This window comes from Macaca thibetana, chromosome 2, assembly GCF_024542745.1.
Source record: "Macaca thibetana thibetana isolate TM-01 chromosome 2, ASM2454274v1, whole genome shotgun sequence".
Classification (NCBI taxonomy): Eukaryota; Metazoa; Chordata; class Mammalia; order Primates; family Cercopithecidae; genus Macaca; species Macaca thibetana.
The window spans coordinates 144540535-144560669 of record NC_065579.1 but is presented as its reverse complement, the minus strand read 5'-3'; the positions used below and the strand labels follow the sequence as shown (position 1 = coordinate 144560669).

At 43.8% G+C, this 20135-nt stretch overlaps 2 protein-coding genes across 5 annotated transcripts in view; both read right to left on the bottom strand.

Annotated features, from left to right (window-relative positions):
- The window catches only part of NR2C2 (nuclear receptor subfamily 2 group C member 2), a 102099-nt gene extending 101509 nt beyond the window's left edge, over positions 1–590 (bottom strand). The window contains exon 1 of one of the 4 annotated variants that reach the window (XM_050781673.1): positions 233–590. The gene's annotated coding sequence lies outside the window, so the exon portion shown is untranslated. The remainder of the gene's footprint in view (positions 1–232) is intronic. The other 3 variants (XM_050781676.1, XM_050781669.1, XM_050781671.1) reach the window with 3 other exon arrangements.
- Positions 591–14948: 14358 nt separating this feature from the next.
- FGD5 (FYVE, RhoGEF and PH domain containing 5) overlaps positions 14949–20135 on the bottom strand; it is a 123774-nt gene continuing 118587 nt past the window's right edge. The window contains exons 20-21 of the mRNA XM_050781578.1: positions 16712–16869; positions 14949–16315 (exon numbers count right to left, since the gene is read on the bottom strand). Coding sequence (XP_050637535.1) covers positions 16279–16315; positions 16712–16869 — 195 coding nt within the window. The 3' untranslated portion in view covers positions 14949–16278. The remainder of the gene's footprint in view (positions 16316–16711; positions 16870–20135) is intronic.

Below are 20135 nucleotides of genomic sequence, written 5' to 3'. Positions count from 1 at the left end.
TTGCGCCGGCCGGGCCGGTCAGGGGGAACCCGCTCGCTTCGCCCGGCCGCGGGCGGGGAGGGGAGGGGAGCGGCCCGGCCCACTATGCAAAGCGCCGGGCGCCGCCGCCGCCACCCCGTGGCAAAGGTAAAAGGGTCAGGTTCAGCCGCCGCCGCGGCGCCTCCATGTCCGCGCGCCAGGCCCGCCCCCTCCGCCGTCGCCCCGCGCCCGCCCGACCCTCCTTCAATTTTACCTCAGGATTTGGCGCCAAAGCGGCCTCGAAGCGGGTCCCGTGTCTGCGGCGGGCGGCCCCCGGCGCGGAGGGCAGGGCGAGGGGAGCCCGGGCTCCCGGCGTCGGCGGATGGCGGGAGCCCGGCGGCCGCGGGCTCACGGAGCAGCGGGCGAGAGACGAGACGTCGAGGTGGGAGCGGGGTGGCGGGGACGGGCCCGGGGGCGCCGCCGGGGTCGCGGAGAAGGGGGGGTTTGTTATTGTTTTTGTCAGTGAAAGGTCAGAGTTCGTGACCCCGGTGCCGCCGCCGCCGCCGCCCGCGCGCTGGTAGGAGGAGGGCGAATGTTCTTCTTCCTCTTCCCAGCGCCAGCCTCGCCGCGGCGGCGGGGGGCGGGCGAGCACGCGATTGGCTGAGGCGCGCGCGCGCACCGGAACGCCGCGGCCGGCGCTCGGTCCATCCGGCCCGTGGGCTGCGGGGCCCCGGGCAGCGGTGACTGCGGCCGGGCGGGCGGATGTGTGGCTTAAATGGCGCAGGCGTCGGGGCCTAGAGGCTGAAGGGCTGGTCGTCTTAAAAACTCGTGGACGTCGCGCACGGTTACCCGGAAGCAGGCCCGCCCCTCCGGGTAACCGCGAGCTTCTCGCGGCTGGATGGGGACCGTCCTCGCAGTGGCGGCCTCCACACTGGCCTCCCGCTTAGCCGAGGCTTCTGGAAGGCTCGCAAAGTGTCTGTTGATGGAAGAAGCCGGGCCCTGACTGGCGCGACGGATTCCCGCAGCCGCTCAGCAGAGCGTCTGTAGGTCGGAAGTGGGGGTTATATTGGGTGGGTATTGAGCTCTTCGGCCCTTCCTCGGTACAGAGTTTTTAATTTAGCTTTTAAAGGTCTAAAGATGCGCCCGCTCTGGCCATCTCAGGTGAAGTGTTGAAACGTCCCAGAACCTGTAATTTTTTTTTTTTTTTTTTTTTTTTTTGAGACGGAGTCTTGCTCTGCCGCCCAGGTTGGAGTACAGTGGCCGGATCTCAGCTCACTGCAAGCTCCGCCTCCCAGGTTTATGCCATTCTCCTGCCTCAGTCTCCCGAGTAGCTTAGTAAATATACGGTCCAGATCTTGTGTAAGTCCATGCCCCTCCTCAAGATTTGGAAGTAGTGAATGGTAATAGGTAGGGATGTGTAAAGCAGCTTTTAGCAGCATCATTTATATTTATATGAAGAAAAAGGCCTGTTTTGATCTTAAACTTTTGGGCTGTAGGTTTTCCTTACATATTTCTCTCTTTTATGTTGTGGTTTTAACTTGCCTGGGAAGGTGCAGCGCTTAGTTATCCTAAATGCCTGGAAGTGTTTAGGCTACAGCCTGCAGATCTTGTACTAACTGATTTTTTTTCTTCAGTTTTCTTTCTTATTAAGAATAAATATTGACTCCAGAATGGATGTTTTTGTTTGTTTGTTTCATACAGTATTCGTTTGGTTTTTTATCAGGATGACTCCAGCTTTTAGTATTTTTTTTTTCCATAGTCTTATAATATTTCTATTTGGTAAGAAATGTTTTAAACACACCTATTTCCCCTTCCTCCTTTTTCTCACCTTGAAAAATTGGGAAAATAACTGGGTTCGTTTTGTCATGGTGAAGCACGGATCTTGAAATTGGAAGGGGCCTTAAGAGAATGTGGTCAAATTTTTTTGTTGCGGAAAGCTTTTCCGATTTTAGGGGTGAAGTGGGTGAGAACTAGAAAGGTCAAGTGATGTGCCTGAGATGCAAAAGCAATTGCAGTTTTTGCATTGTTGAAATTTGCTGTTTGATATTGGAATACATTCTTAAATGTGGATCATTTTAATGCACATTTCTCACTTTATTTTTTTTGCTAATGACTTATTATTTGCTGTTTATTTTAGAATATGCTTTTTATCTGACATCAGAAAATTGGAGCAGTTTTCTTATTCGAGTTCAAAATGGGTCATAAAGCAGCGAAGACAACTCAAAACATCAGTAACACATTTGGCCCAGGAACTGCTAACAAACATACAGTTCAGTGGTGACTTAAGAAGTTTTGCAAAGGAGAGAGCCTTGAAAATGAGGAACATGATGGCGAGCCATGGGAAGTTGACAACGACCAATTGAGAGCAATCATAGAACTACATGAAAAATCGCAGAAGAACTCAGCGTTTACTCTTCTAGGGTCATTAGGGTTGTTTGGCATTTGAAGCAAATTGGAAAGGTGAAAAAGCTTGATAAATGGGTGCCTCATGAGCTGAGTGAAAATCAAAACTATTGTTTTGAAGTGTAGTCTTTTATCCTGCGCAACAACAGCAGACCATTTCTCAATCGGATTGTGACATGCAATGAAAAGTGGATTTTATAGGACAGCCAGTTCAGTGGTTGGACCAAGAAGCAGCTCCAAAGCAGTTCCCAAAGCCAAACTTGCACCAAAAAAAGGTCATGGTCACTGTTTGGTGGTCTGCTGCCAGTCTGATCCACTACAGTTTTCTGAATCCTGGCGAAACTATTACATCTGAGAAGTATGCTCAGCAAATTGATAAGATGCACCGAAAACTGCAATGCCTGCAGCGGCATTGGTCGACAGAAAGGGCCCAATTCGACAACACCTGACTGCATGGCCCCCAGCCAACGCTTCAAAAGTTGAAGGAATTGAGCTACGAAGTTTTGCCTCATCCTTTATATTCACCTGACCTTTCGCCAACTGACTACCACTTCTTCTAGCATCTTGACAACTTTTTGCAGGGAAAACACTTCAGCAGGATGCAGAAAATGCTTTCCAAGAGTTTCTCAAATCCTGAAGCATGGATCTTTATGCTACAGGAATAAACAAACATTTCTCATTGGCAAAAGTGTGTTGACTGTAATGGTTCCTGTTTTCATTAATAAAATATGTTTGAGCCTAGTTACAATGATTTAAAATTCGCAGTCTGGAAATTGACTTTTGCACCAAGCTAATATTTCGATGGTAAATCCTTGCAAACATGGAAACTGCATTTGGCCCAGTGCTTTGTGGTTGTGTATTCTTCCTTTTTTTAATAGATGGCATTGGCTGAGCATGGTGGCTCACGCCTGTAATCCCAGCACTTTGGGAGGGTGAGGTGGATGGATCACCTGAGGTCAGGAGTTCAAGACCAGCCTGGCCAGCATGATAAAACCCCATCTCTACTAAAAATATAAAACAAAATTGCTACACGTGGTGGCAGGCATCTGTAATTCCAGCTACTTTCGGAGGCTGCAACAGGAGAATCATTTGAACCCAGGAGGTGGATGTTGCAGTGAGCTGAGATGGCGCCATTGCACTCCAGCCTGGGTGACAAGTGAAATTCTGTCTCAAAAAAAAAAAAAAAATAATTGGGGTCTCGCTGTGTTGACCAGGCTGGTCTCGAACTCCTGGCCTCAAATGATCCTCCCATCTTGGCCTCCCAAAGTGTTAGGATTACAGGCGTGAGCCACCGCACCCTGCCTGGTTGTATACTCTTTCAAAAATTAAGTTTTTAATGTTAAATGCTGCTTCTAGATACATTGTAAAAATTCACTTATCAATGAGTTTTTTTATTAAAAACATTGCAATTATACTGGACTTTAAATACTAAGCAATAATTAAGGCTTCGATGTTGGTTTATAGTTTTCTCATTTCTTTCATTTAATAGCTCTGTAAAATGAAGCAGTTACTTCCATTTTCCTGAGGTGCAGAAACTGTGGCCCAGATAAGTTGAGCGACCTGTACAGTGTTACAGGTCCAATAAGTGAGACGGGCTCTGATCTAGTCCCTTTGACATTAAAGTTTGTGCGGTAAACCAGCTGTGTCAGTTTGCCACATTTGTAATAGTGTTCAACAAATTTTCACTTAAAGGTTTAATATTAAAATAGTAGCAAGAATTCATAATCTTAATTGGCTTTAACAGCTTTTTTTCCCCTGAAAACAGATGCATATGTACACATGCACACAGATTGCTTGCAATACCAGCACATAGGCCTTTGCACATTGAAGTCAGCACTCCTGTGGTGCCTTTTTTGGGCGGGGGGGGGTGGGGGCTGGCTTTTTTGACTGCAAGTCTTTTTGGATAGAACTTTATAGTTAGAAAGTAGCTTTCTAACACTTGGATGGGTTTTATAGGCACAAAAAACAAGTCTTATACTAGCTGTACTTTATTTTTTGAGTTCTTATTAATGAGCATCCACTTTTGCATTGACAGTGGTTTCAAGATTGCTTTATCAGCCTTCAAAGGATTCTTGGGCTAGGCGTGCACATCAGAACTGCAAGGTCCTCTGTTTCTGAAGCAGTAAGCTTTGGGTGTCTCGCATCAGCACTTTGACTGAGTTTCACAGATAATTCTGATGCATACTCCAGACCTGAACCACTGATCAGTTTGAAACCCGCATAACAAAGCCGAAAAAGTTTTGTTGCACCTTTTGAAATACAGTTAACTCTTTTACCATGCCGGAGATTATTCATTCAGAGAGACAGGTCCTTGCTTTGGAGCGATGATATATATCTGGCAGTACCCAGCCCTTGTGTGTGTGCATTAGCTCAGCACCTGCCCACACTACAAGCCCCCGTAGGATGTGCCTTGTCCTTCCCTGTTTCAGCCCTTAACACGATACGTGGTATAGAGTATGTAGTGGGCATTTGTTGAATGAATGCTTTTCCCAGTAGCAGTGTATTCATACAATATTAATAAAATTGTCCTCTGGTTTACAGATAAAAGTGAAAGCACTAAGTGCCCAGTGAGTAAGACCCAGGTGTTCTTCCTCCACCCCTAGTGGTCCCCTGGGCAGGTCTTTTTTTTTTTTGTGACACTCATGTAGTCAATCACTGATTTAACTTGTCTGTGAACTTGAGAGCAGGAACTGTTCCATAGTTTCATTAGCACAGAGTAAACATGTTTGCCATGCAAAGTTATTTTGCATCTGCATTTAAGTGATGTTGAGTCAATGAAAAGTTTTGATTAAGCAATAGTTGTAGATGTGCTAAGTTTTTCAAATTACTAATATCAAGCGGAGATTATTTTTACTTGTAAAGGTATTGCTTTTGTGATAGCATAAATAATGGTTTTCCTTTTTTGTAATGTAAATTGCTGGAAACTTTTGTATTCCCATAGACTGGGGAAGCTTAATTGCCTTTATAAGTACTTATGTACAACTTTGTATCAAATTTTCTGTAATAATTTATGCTTTATTACTATATATGTACTAATAATTTTATCTGACTTCTGTTTATATCATTTGTACAATTACATGGTTGTAAAATAAACTTTTAAACCTCACGTACTTGCTGTTAGCCACCCATCCCCTACCCCCTTTTTTAAACTGTAGAATCTTAGCCAGGTACGGTGGCTCACGCCTGTAATCCCAGTGCTTTGGAAGACTGAGGCAGGTGGATTGCCTGAGTTTGAGACCAGCATGGGCAACATGGCGAAACACCGTCTCCACTAAAAAATACAAAAATTAGTTGGGGGTAGCCTGCCCCTGTAGTTTCAGCTACTCAGGAGGCTGAGATAGGAGGATTGCTTGAGGCTAGGGAGGTAGGGAGGTCAAGGCTGCAGTAAGCCATGGTTGTGCCACTGCACTCCAGCCTGGGTGACAGAGCAAGACCCTGTCTCAGGAAAAAAAAAAAGTATGGAATCTGGACAGATAGATATAATCTCTGAACACCAGATTGCATATTCCTTACACTTAACACCTTATCCTGTTTAATCTTATAATAACCTTATGAAGTAGATGGTATTATCCTGTTTTTACAGCTAAATAGACCGAGACCTAAACAGAGAGAGGATGACTCCTCCAAAGTTGCCTGGCTAGCAAGGGGTGGAACATTTATTAATAGCTCTTTCTGTTTGTTTCTTCTTTTCTGTCCTTGAGGGCTCTGAGAGGAAGAAAACTCTTCTACCTACCTCCATGCTCTGTCAAAGTCAAGCTCTAGCACAGCCTACCAGGCTATTTGGGGAGTCCTCAACTTCTATATAAATGGCCCTTCTTCCCAAGAGGAGAATAGAGAACGGCTGTTTTCCCTGTGGTGGATTAATGGTATGAGAATGCAGCAACACCAATAATGCATTTCCTAGCCTCTTGCTGAACTGCTTTTCTGAGACTCACACCCCTTTAGTCTCTGGGGCTTCCTGGGCCTTGAAAAAGTGTTATTTGCAAGTTGTACTTGGCTCAAATATCTAGAGTAGTAGTTCTGTCCTTTGAGATAGGCATGAACCTCTTTGAGAATCGGGTGGAAAGTTACATTCTCAGAAAAATGCACTGACCTTTGATCCCTGTTTTTAGAGTATGTGTTGTTCCAAGGGATGTTTTTTGTTTTTTAAATGTTACCTAACTAGGAACTGTCTGTGTCAATCTTAAGGATAAGAGGTGGAAGGGAGAGTTCTACTGGTGAGCATGTAGACTCTTAGCCATTTGTTTTCAGTTAAGTATCATAACCTTGGTCTTAGCCATGCATGTGTCACTGAATCCCCAGCCTCTTCCAGTTCTTTTGTTCCCCTCCATCGCCCCTCCATCCCCCTACCAGAAAGAAAACTTATTTTCTGCTAGCGTGGGGCTAGGGAATCTTAGGATGTCATGATACCTCACAGAGATTCCTAACTGATCCTCCTGTCTTCAGTCCCACCCTGGCCTTCCAAGACACCTGTGCCTCCAGTTTGTGAGCCTCCAGGGGCAGAAGCCCTTTTGTGTCTTCACTGGCATCCTCATCTGAGGCACTTTGGTGATTATTTTCTCTGTGTCTGCATGTTGTATCTTCCAAAAATGGGTTGACATTTTCTATACACTGTCTCCTCTGGAACTCTATCCTTTGGGTTACATCTTTTTATTCATTTGCTGGCTTTAGTGGATTTGAAGAGGCATCTAAGAAATGCATGTTTTCTAGTCTATTGCATAATTTATGCATAATCTATTGCATAATTAATCACACCCAAACTCAATGACCTAAAGACTCAACGGTCACTTTTTTTTTTTTTAATGAAAATCTTTCTGGGCAAGGACTTCATGTCTAAAACACCAAAAGCAATGGCAAAAAAGCCAAAATTGACAAGTGGGATCTAATTAAAGAGCTTTTGCACAGCAAAAGAAACTACCATCAGAGTGAACAGGCAACCTACAGAATGGGAGAAAATTTTTGCAATCTACTCATCTGACAAAGGGCTAATATCCAGAATCTACAAAAAACTCAAACAAATTTACAAGAAAAAAACAACCCCATCAAAAAGCGGGCAAAGGATATGAACAGACACTTTTCAAAAGAAGACATTTATGCAGCCAACAAACACACGAAAAAATGCTCATCATCACTGGCCATCAGACAAATGCAAATCAAAACCACAATGAGATACCATCTTACACCAGTTAGAATGGCGATCATTAAAAAGTCAGGAAACAACAGGTGCTGGAGAGGATGTGGAGAAATAGGAACACTTTTACATTGTTGGCGGGACTGTAAACTAGTTCAACCATTGTGGAAGATGGTGTGGCGATTCCTCAAGGATCTAGAACTAGAGATACCATTTGACCCAGCCATCCCATTACTGGGTATATACCCAAAGGATCATAAATCATGCTGCTATAAAGACACATGCACACGTATGTTTATTGCGGCAGTAGTCACTATAGGGAACCAACCCAAATGTCCATCAATGATAGACTGGATTAAGAAAATGTGGCAAATATACACCATGGAATACTACGCAGCCATAAAAAAGGATGAGTTCATGTCCTTTGTAGGGACAGCGATGAAGCTGGAAACCATCATTCTCAGCAAACTGTCGCAAGGACAGAAAACAAAACACCACATGTTCTCACTCATAGGTGGGAATTGAACAATGAGAATACTTGGACACAGGGTGGGGAACATCACACACCGGAGCCTGTTGTGGGGTGGGGGGAGGGGGGAGGGATAGCATTAGGAGATATACCTAATGTAAAAGAGGAGTTAATGGGTGCAGCACACCAACATGGCACATGTATACATGTGTAACAAACCTGCACATTGTGCACATGTATCCTAGAACTTAAAGTATAATAAAAAAATAAATTCTTAAACCAAAAAGTAAAAAAAAAAATGAAAATCTTTCAGTTCTAAGGGAGTCAAGTTGTTCTCTCTTGGCATCTCTCATAGTCACATCGCTGGAGTCATCGGAACATCTCCGTTATACGTCTGGGATTAATACTTGCTGTCAGTGTGAACACTGACATGTGGCACAAAATAAGATTCAGGGTCACATTGAGTAGTACTATAGCTGCATTTTAAAAAGAGCTAATTTTACGCCTATAATAACTTTCATAACTATATATGTTGGAATAATCAAGTCTTATGCTTTAGGGCATAGCTAATTACTGTAGCCTTCAAGAAGTCATTTATTTTTTTATGTATGCTGCTCACAACAGGATAGCTCCAATACACATTCATGAATTCTAGTGTGGCATTGTTAAGGGCTGGTAAGTACAGGCCACTGGATTTGAAGGGCCACAGACTTACTGGAGATGACAATTATTGAACATCCTGGTCTCCCACTTATATCTGTTACTTAGTTCTAAGGAGCATAGGGCTTATTGACTACACTTTATCACGAGATAGATTTTTGGATACAGCTGTTGATGAATATTCCAAAGATGAGATTTGAATATTGATGAGAACGAGGTCATTTAGGGCAGTTTACACTTGAGTGGGTAATCTTTATATATAAACAAGGGTAGTCATCACTGTTGAAAACATGCTTTAGGGCCACCTGGCATGAAACGTTTTAAAGTTCTACAATAGAATCTGAAAGAACTCTCAGTTCTGGGCCGAGCACGGTGGCTCACGCCTGTAATCCCAGCACTTTGGGAGGCCGAGACGGGCGGATCACGAGGTCAGGAGATCGAGACCATCCTGGCTAACACGGTGAAACCGCGTCTCTACTAAAAATACAAAAAACTAGCCGGGTGTGGTGGCGGGTGCCTGTAGTCCCAGCAACACGGGAGGCTGAGGCAGGAGAATGGCGCTAACCCGGGAGGCAGAGCTTGCAGTGAGCCGAGACTGCGCCACTGCACTCCAGCCTGGGTGACAGAGCAAGATTCCGTCTTAAAAAAAAAAAAAAAAAAAAAAAAAAAAATCTCAGTTCTTGAAGGATTTTTATAATGTATAATTTATAAATACAGATAAATGGGGTTTTCTTTTAATTGCTACAGTATCCATTTCCGAATCAGAAGAATTTGTGTAAACTTTACCATGCTTTTTATATCTTTTTCCAAAACCTTGTTACAGTTTTGAAGCCAGCCAAAAAATAAAACTGGAAACATATTACATTTCCATCAATTTTGCAACCCATTTCCAGAGTTTGAAAAACATCGCTCCAAGCGGAGAAAAAAAACCCAAAAAACTTGTTTTCAGCTTTCTTCATACAGATTTTATTTTGTGCAAGCCTCTCTTTTGCTCTTGTAGAAGTGCTGCCTCTCTACACTGGCTCTGTCACAACAGCAGCATGAAAGACAATCAAAATTAGAGAATGAGGCATGTCGTCATTCTGCTGTCAACACAGAATGTCCCTTCCAGTATGACAGCTTCAAATGATCTGTACAAGGAAGATCCCAAGTCCATGTAGAGAATTTGTTCTGCAGAATCTCTCATGTGATCACTGAGATATTATGAGGGTGGTCATAGGGTCATCAAGCTTCTCCAGAGTAGTTTTGTGGAAGGGGATGTTTAACCAGCTGGGTGCCACGTTGGTGGTAGTCCTCTGTCTACCTCAGACTGGTTTTCCTCCTCAAATATTACTGTGGGCGTGTATTTCTCCTGTAACGTTTGGCATAGTGTCATAGTCTAAAAGGCTTCTTGTAATCTTGTCTGATGGTACCAGTGCCAGTTCTCATGCCTTATAACATTTTCAGATACTCTTGGGTCTCACTTTCTTCAGCTAAGGATCTGAATATTCACTGCAGATAACACCTGTAAACTGCCACTTCTACCACAGACTCAGTCTGGTGACAAACTGAGATCACTGCCAATATCTGAACTAAGTTTTTATTTGTTATTCACGGTGGCTGAGCTACCACCTCCTCCATCCTTCCTCCTACCTCCCTCCATCCTGCCTGTGCACAGAATCTCCTGAGGTGCTTGTAGAAACTGAAGATGCCTGGGCCCCACCCCAGACTACCTACCCACAGGTAACCCCAGGAGGTGAGGTGTGGGCCACAGGAGGAGCCTTGAGGAAGTCCCCTCTGGCTCTCGTAGAGGAGCAGCCAGAGAGCCAGAGGGGACTTCCTCAAGGCTTCTCCTGTGGCAGGGAGGAGCAGTCTTGGTAGAGTGGGGCACTACCAAGGATGGGACAGCTTTGGTAGAGTGGCCTCATTCTGTATGTTGCAAATTTGTGATCTCTCACCCCAGACACACTGCTCTGACTTCACATGACCCACAGGCTCTGGAGTGTGCACTGCTTGCATTGCCTTATGTTTCTGAAAATAGTCCCCCTCCCCTGGAGGTGCATCCCCCAGGACACAGAGGTGTTCTGTGAACATGCACGCACTCTTTTTCTTGGAACTGGTGCAGCAAGGGTATGATGGCTGCCTTCCCAATACAAGACTTGGCAATTCACATAGAACACATGTTAACCATAACCTTCAGACTTGTCATATATGATACAGATTTAATGATTTTTGCTTGGATAATGAAATGCAAAATTGAGTTTGTCTTAGTGTCCTATTTATTCTGACTTCGGAGGAAAAGGTCCTACTGATTGATCCTCTGCAGCCAGAGATTTCTGTCAAATTTAGGAAATAATTCACATTGCAGGTGTCAGAGAATTGCTCCCAGTATCAGCTTATACACGTTCGAAAGAGACATTATAGTGAAGCAGTTACAAAGGTGGACTTTGCCAATTTTGTGTGTGACCCTGGACCGGTGACTTCATGTTTCTAATCCCATTTCCTTATGTGCAAAATAGGGGTAATAACTCAACTTACCTCAGCAGGTCCCTGGGAGAATTAAATGAAATAACAGGGTTAAAGTGCTAAACATTTAGGCTGGGCGCGGTGGCTCAAGCCTGTAATCCCAGCACTTTGGGAGGCCGAGACGGGCGGATCACGAGGTCAGGAGATCGAGACCATCCTGGCTAACACGGTGAAACCCCGTCTCTATTAAGAAATACAAAAAAAAAACTAGCCGGGCGAGGTGGCGGGCGCCTGTAGTCCCAGCTACTCGGGAGGCTGAGGCCGGAGAATGGCGTGAACCCGGGAGGCGGAGCTTGCAGTGAGCTGAGATCCGGCCACTGCACTCCAGCCTGGGTGACAGAGCGAGACTCCGTCTCAAAAAAAAAAAAAAGTGCTAAACATTTCTTTGTTGCTAATAATCATACAAAGGTCTGCTATGAGCCTGAGAGGTCAGTACTGTTTTGCTACTGATTTAACAATTGTGTTTGATTAGGAGCCTAAAAGATCAATGATTATCAAATCAGTTTTCCCTGTGCCACTTACCTTAATACTTAGCAAACATATATAATAGATGCCTAAATAATTGCCCTGTAAATATTGTTACAGATCATACCCAAAATACAGGAAAAAGCATAGCCCTTGCATGCTGTTAATCCAAACTATAGTCTTTCCGGAAGATTTGGTGCAGAGAGTGGACACTGGTGAATCCCCAGCAGCTGCACCCACAGCTGACTGTTCAGTGCCAATCATGGTGGTCCCTCTTACAGAGATTAGGCTCAGGAGTTGGCAGGTGTAAGTGTGAACCTGGAGAATAGGAAGGGCCTGTGGGTGCTTCTAAGAAAAATCTAGCTACAAGAAGCCAAGCTGTCCCTCCTCCTTGGTGGCTGTGAACAGGGAGTTTTATAGTGTAGCCCCAACCATCAGTGGCAGTCAGCAATAAACTGCTTGGGAACCAAACCTGGAATCAAGCTGACACTGCATGGCAAGTCAGAATAACCAAATCCTCCTGCTTTTGGATTTCCTTTTAACTGATTTCCAAATTGTGTAAACCAGATTGAGATTGGTTTCCATTTACTTGCTGCTGAAAAGATACTTCTTAGTGTACATATATCTGTCCTCTCCACTGACCATTAATGTGTGGAGGCACAGAAGCTTCCATGATCACAGAAACCACAAAACAGGCTGGGGGATGTGGCTCATGCCTGTAATCCCTGTATTTTGGGAGACGAGGCAGGTAGATTGCTTGAGCCTAGAAGTTCAAGACCAGCCTGGACAACATAGTGAGACCCAATCTCTACAAAAAAATAGCTGGGCGTGGTGGCACATGCCTGTGGGCACAGCTACTTTGGAAGGCTGAGGCGGGAGGATCGCTTGAGGGAGGTCGAGGCTACAGTGAGCCATGACTGCATCACTGCACTCCAGCCTGGGTGACAGAGTGAGACCCCATCTCAAAAAAAAAAAAAAAAGAAAGAAAGAAGAAAAGAAAAAAAGAAAAACCAAGAAACACAGGCTGAATCAACAGAAGAATATTCCAGCATGTCGTTGACTGTCCTGCATCAGAAAGAAACTCAGGTTCCAAGCCTGGTCCTACCACCTTAGCCCAGGTGGCCTCAGTCCCCATCTAGGGCTTGCTTCTGTGTTCAATGTATACTGCTGCTGAAAACAGAGCAAACGAAAGGCTGGACTAGAGGAAAAAAGGACTCTGTCACCCTTCAGTTGCTGCAGCAGGGTTGCTGGGGTCCTCAGCACTGGCCTGCATGGTGCACACCCAAAGATCAGAGCAAGCATCAGCCCATCAGGCCACACATTTTCCCAGAACCAGGCTGCATACAAGGGAGAGTAAGTCTATTAGCTAGTCAGCCTGCTCAGAAAAACTTAAAGCATATTTCTGATATGTAAAGGAATTATTATTATTAGAGACCGGGACTTGCTCTGTTGCTCAGGCTAGAGAGCAGTGGCGTCAACCTCCTAGGCTCAAGTGATCCTGCCTCAGCCTCCCAAGTAGCTGGGACTACAGACGTACATCACCACACCTGGCTACTTTTTGTATTTTTAGTAGAGACAGAGTTTCGCCATGTTGCCCAAGCTGGTCTTGAACCTCTGGGCACAAGCAATCCGCCTGCCTTGGCCTCCCAAAGTGTTGGGATTACAGGCGTGAGCCACTGTGCTCAGCCAAAAGAATTATTAGGACCCAGGAACACACACTACTGTGTATGTTTCTGGTGTGCTTTGTATTAGTAATAAGGAACAAAATTCTTCCTACTTACTAAGACCAATCCAGACTGAAGAAACACATTCAATCTGCAGGGAAAGTGTAAAGCCAGTATTCATGTGAAATAGGTGCTGCTTGTTTTCAGTAAAACTTTTGAGTTTTATTATAAACCTTTATTGATTCTGAGAAGCAGGCAGAGGCCAACCCTGCAAAGGTCTGTGCTTTCCTGAGGTAATTAAAATGAGAGAAGATTAGATTCCATGACCAGTTTAACCTTACTGTATTAGGGTTTCTCTTCCTTGCCATTTTCTTTTCTTTTCTTTTCTTTTTTTGAGACATGATCTCACTGGGTCACCAGGGTAGAGTGCAGTGTCATGATCATAACTCACTGTAGTCGTGACCTCCTGGGCTCAAGCAATCCTCCTGTCTCAGCCTCCTAAGTAGCTAGGACTATAGGCATGAGCCACTATGCCTGGCTGATTTTTAATTTAGAGATGGGGTCTCACTATATTGCCCAGGCTGGTCTAGAACTCCCAGGCTCAAACAGTCCTCCTGCCTCAGCCTTCCAAAGTGCTGGGATTACAGGCATGAGCCACCACCTGGCCCCAATTTTCATGGATAAGGAAAAAGGTCTTCTGTGTATTGTCTTCATTTTGTACTGTTAAAGAGCAGGGCCCACTTTAACAAACTTTAATAAACTTTAATAAACCAGTGGGGAAGGGCATGGTGTTATTATACAAAGTAAAAGTAAAGTTATGGGCTCTGCTCTTTTCAGACCGCTTTCACAAACATTCCATTTGTGCCTTTTCCCCTGAACCTGTGGGAGAAGCTAGAATGATCTCCATGTAATAGAAGACACCAAAGCTCAGAGCAACTTGAGTGGCTTGTCTGTGCTGCTTCTTCCTGATAAACACGGCCTTTGCTGGGGGTGCACAGTGAAGGGGCTGCTCTGTGCCCAGGGAGCAGAGAGGCAGAGCAGGTATTACGGGGGACTTCGAGCAGCATCTCCATGGTGTCATGGCTGGTTATTTCCCCAGCATCTGGATCCAGTGGGAAGGAGCACCCTCTGACCAGGTGGGGTGGCTTCATCCCCAGTAGAAAAGGTAGTAGAAATTAGACTGAAATGAGTACACAAAGAACCACAAGAAGGACACGTAATACAAGGTCCAGATAAAAGGTGATCCCTTGCCCAGTCACACATGAGCCCCTGCCAGTTTCCTTTTACAAAACCCATCCAGTGTGTTTTTCATCTATAACCCAGACATTTTTATTAGGGTAACTATTCACTGAGAAATAAAAGCCCTATTACCTCTTTACAGGGCATCCAAAATAGGATATACAAAGTAAAAGAGGCCTTCTGATGACTTTCAGACCCGTAATTCTATCTGGAACTCAGAAACTGACCATGGGCGGCGACATAAGCAGACCGGGGAAACTACCCCTGCCTGGTACTGAAGTCCTGCTCTGCTCAACAGCCCTAGAAAGCCCATTTCAGTGTCTGATGATGAAAATGATTCCGTTGGAACTAAGCCCTCAAAAATTAACAAAAACACTGTCTAATCACTTAGTTTGAATCATTAGTTATATGTTTAATGCAAACATTTTAAAACAACTGCAAACTGGAAAAAAGATTTCCCCTGAAAATATTTAATGCAAGTAAGTCCTGGAGATGGTGCTTTTCATAAAAAGTTTGTCAGCAAATGCCCTTTTTTGTAGGGGACAGGGCAGCAACAGAATGGGGACAGGATATCAGACAATTGATTTTTATTGCAATAAGAGTAACAAGGAATCCCACCCCTCACATGCTCTTTGCTTTATGTAAAAACCTGTCCAGCAGAATGAGCAACAGTCACCCTCAGGAGGCAATTTAGCCCCAAGTGCCCATAGAACAGCCTCAGGCCACAACTTCTGTGCTCCCTCGCTATGTCCAGAGCTATCTGCCAAGACCAGGAATTCACCTTTGGAGTCTAACTTGTTTTCTCTTTTTTTCACCTCTCAAAAAATAAAAAGCCTTCAGTAATACAGCCCAAGGATTACCATGTGTCTAAAAGAAGGATAGATTCCCATAAACAATGTTTTCAGCTTGAGTGAGGTAAACACAGGAAGGCACACAATAAATTAAAGCAGACCCTGACTCTTCAGAGGCTCTGCGGTGACCTCTGGGGGCCGGATCTGCCAGTGGCTGCGTTTCCAGCACTGACATAGTGTTGAGGACTGCTCTGGGGAGGCGGGACCCCTCCTTTTATAAGTTATGTTAGTATACAGGTCGCAAGGTCAGCTGGAGGAGAAAATCCTTCCCCTCCTATCTGGTGGGGCGCAGCCCCTCTAAAGTGATGTGTGCTTGCACACCAGCAAGCCACAGCCAGGTCTGCACAAATCAATTTTATGTACACCCTCATTAGAAAACTGGTGGCACATTAGTCCACAGGATTCTATCTGTTATTGACTTAAGTAAATCACTTAGAAAACACAAAATTGGAGGTTGCAGCTCCATAAAATAATAAAGTGCTTTCGATGAGAGTAGCTGTTACTGATAGCTTCTCATTTCACCTGAGGCACCACAATCCATTTTTGAAAGGTGATTATCATGAGTAAAAACTGTAAGAGCTTCTTTCTACTAAAAAGCCTGCATTTCTATATGTACTTTTCTATTGGTTTCCACATCTTCATCTTACTAAATTTTAACTCACTGTGGGTAAGGAAATAGTTTATTACCGGGTGGCGGGTGGGGGTGGCGGTGGAAAACACAGAAAAGGAGAGGTCCATAAATATCCCTTAAGGGCTCCACTCATGAAGATGTTGGCAAGGGAAGGAGAGTGGTGGGGAGGTTATAGCAAAAAAGGTCAGGCCTCATTGCTGAATCCAGGTGTGTGTCCGGATGAGTTGAGCCACAGCTTAGCTTCTAAAAGCATTCACATATTGACCTAAGAATTTGTTACAAGTCCACATGCTTGATAACTGCTATAACACACTCGCATCTTCCATGACCTCGATCCACCTATAAAACAGAACAGAGAGGACATTTGGTTTTGTGGCTCTGCCTATGACTCTGCTCACAGAACCTAGAAATGACTGGACTAGATTCCTCTTAGTTTGAAGTCAAGGACCATGTCGTATTCATACTTGTTTCTCAAACATGTTTTCCATATTTAGCAAAAGGCCTGGAACACAGTGCAGAAGTTTACTGAATCAATGCATGCTTGATTCATGAATGAATCATGACAGTCTAAACATGATTGTGACAAAGAACAGGTAGTTCTGCAGTTCTGCTATGGCCCAAAGGGACCTAATGGGATAGGATGAATGGAGCAGAACAGAAGCCAAAGCCCCAAGAAACGACTTGTTTCCTTCTGAGAGAACAAAAAGGTATAAGACTAATTAGTTATTTTGGTACCTCTGAGCTGAATTGGTATCTTCTGCTTTGAAGCTATAAAATAGGGTTTTCTTGTGGTAAAGGTGAAAAATAGGTCCTACTTCACTGCTGCTGCCCTCTTCCTTTTCTGGAGCAATGGTGAAACCTAGCAGAGGCATACTCTCCATGGCCACTTTGTCCTGCAGAGGACAGAAGGAAAAACTGACATTAAACACCGCACTCTGCATAGTCATTTACTGTTATCTCCAATCTGAGATGCGTGAAGAGTGCCTCTGTGTGGGATGTGCTTTGGCACCTGGGGGTTAACACCAACAGTTGACCCTCACTTCCCTCCAGGGCCAGCCCTGAGGAAGGAAAGAAACTCAACACTGGCTGGGCATGGTGGCTCATGCCTGTAATCCCAGCACTTTGGGAGGCCGAGGCGGGTGGATCACCTGAGGTCGGAGTTCGAGACCAGCCTGGCCAACACGGTGAAATCCCATCTCTACTTAAAAATACAAAAATTAGCTGGGTGTGGTGACAGGTGCCTGTAATCCCAGCTACTTGGGAGGCTGAGGCAGAAGAATGGCTTGAACCCGGGAGGCAGAGGTTGCAGTGAGCCGAGATCGCACCATTGCACCCCAGCCTGGGGGGCAGAGTGAGACTGTCTCCAAAAAAAAAAAAAAAAAAAAAAAAAAGAAACTCAACATATTGTGACAGTTTATCAGGGACCAGGCAGTTACATTTCATTATCTTTAATCTTCACAACAATCATAGAATGTGTCACTCCCATTCTAAGACGAAACCAAGGCTCAAAAAAGGTTAACTGCCCAAGATCACACAGCCATTAAGGAGCAGATCCAGAATTTGCACTCATGACCACCTTCTAACCCCACATTTTTTCCATGGATTTATCAGTCAGTGACTCAGTTTTGAAGTTACTTCTGATCACATATTCTGTACTCAGTCCTCCAAAACCTCATTTACAGTATTTCGATATGGAGCACTTACATTGTGCTATAAAGTTGCTAACAATTTGATGAGATGTACCCAAAGAACACAGATGGCTCTTACACATATAGTGCTCAGTGGAATAAGATTTTTATATATAGGTAAAGACATTTTTATACACACTTATGTAAAAACACACATGTTCATAAACAATACGGACTTTGTAAAAACACATAAAGAGATATAATTAAGCATATTAGAATGGTGGTGGGAGGAAGAAGAAGGGGACTACAGTTTGTGTATAGAAGAGAATCAAGCTGGGCACAGTGGCATGTACCTGTAGGCCCAGCTACACTCGAGTCCAAGGCAGGAGGACTGCTTGAGGCCAAGAATTTGAGTCCAGCCTGGACAACATAGCAAGACCTCATCCCTACAACCCCAGAAAACTAAGAAAAAAAATATTTTTTTAAAATAAAGGAAATCCTCAAAGATTGCTAGATCAGAAAAAGTCTGTGACAAAATTCAATATCCATTCATGGTAAAAACAAGAACAAAAAAGCACAAACCTCTTAGCAAACTAGAGTAGAAGGAAACTTCATTAACTAACAAAGGGCATCTATACAATACCTACAGCTAACATCATACTTAATAGTGAAACACCAAATGCTTTTCCCTTAAAATTGGAAACAAGGCAAGAGTGGTGTTCACTCTCATCAATTCAATTCAACATTGTACTGGAGGCCCTAACTATTATATTAAGGAAAGAAAAAGACAGACATATAGGTGAGAAAAGAAGTAGAACTATTTGTGCTTGCAAAAAAACACAAAACTGGCTGGGCGCGGTGGCTCAAGCCTGTAATCCCAGCACTTTGGGAGGCCGAGACGGGCGGATCACGAGGTCAGGAGATCGAGACCATACTGGCTAACACGGTGAAACCCCGTCTCTACTAAAAAATACAAAAAACTAGCCGGGCAAGGTGGCTGGCGCCTGTAGTCCCAGCTACTCAGGAGGCTGAGACAGGAGAATGGCCCGAACCTGGGAGGCGGAGCTTGCAGTGAGCTGAGATCCGGCCGCTGCACTCCAGCCTGGGCGACAAAGCGAGACTCCGTCTCAAAAACAAAAACAAAAACAAAAACCACAAAACTACTAGAACTAAAAATCAATTTAGAAAGGTCACAAGACAATCAGTTTTTATGTGTATATAGTAGCAGCAAACAACTAGAAAATAAACTCCTTTCAAAATGGCATCAAAAGAAAAGAAAATATTTAAAGATGTCTACACTAAAAACTACAAAACATTAAAAGATAATTCAAGGCTTAAATAAATGAAAATTTATGTACCATGTTCATGGACTGAAAGATTCAATATTACAATGCCAGCTCTCCCCAAATTGGTCTATAGATTCCATAATCACTATCATAGAAATTGATAAGTTTATATGAAAACGCAAAAGACCTAGAATGCCCAAAACATTTTGTTTGTTTGTTTTGTCTTTGAGACAGAGCCTGGGAAAAAAAAGTCTGGAGTGCAGTGATGTGATCTCAGCTCACTGCAACCTCTGCTTGCTGTGTTCAAGCGATTCTCACACCTCAGCTTCACAAGTAGCTGAGATTACAGGTATGCACCATCACACCTCCCTAATTTTTTCTATTTTTAGTAGAGACGGGGTTTCATTGTGTTGGCCAGGCTGGTCTTGAACTCTTGGCCTCAAATGATCTGCCTGCCATGGTCTCCCCCAAGTACTGGGAGTACAGGTGTAGGCACCTTTCCAGCCTCGAAACAGCCTTAAAAAAGAACCTGACTTCAAGTTATAGTATTTGAGACAGTTTGGTACTGGCATAACGATTGGTAAATATATGAATGGAACACAATGGAATGTCCAGAAATGGACCTCTATTTATTCAATCATTTGAGATTTAACAAAGACACTGAAGCAATCCAATAGGGAGAGGCAAGTCTTTTCAACAAATGGTGCTGGAACAACTGGATATCCATAATGAAAAAAAGGACCCTCAACTCCCATGTCATACCATACACAAAAGTTAATTTGAGATAGACCTAGAAGTAAAAGCTAAAACATTAATGCTTTCAGAAAATAATAGAGGAAAATAACTTTGTAGCTTGCAATAGACAAAAATGCCTTAGCACACAGAAAGCAACGGTCATAAAAGGAAACACTGACAAATAGACTTCCTCAAAGTTATAAACTGCTGTTCATCAAAAGATTCATTCATTCATTCATTCATTAGAAAATGAACAAGCAAGTCACTGACAGGGAGAGAATATTTGTAAAACATTTCTCTGACAAAAGCCTGGTATACAGGATACAGAAAGAACTCCTATAACTCAATAACAGGCACAACCTACTTAAAAAAAATGAACAAGAGATCTGAATAGACACTTCTCAAATGGAAATGAGTGGCCAATAAGCACATGAAAGCAATCGTGTGCTTAATATCATTAGTTACTAGGGAAATCTAAATTAAAACCACATTGACTTACCTCAACACTCC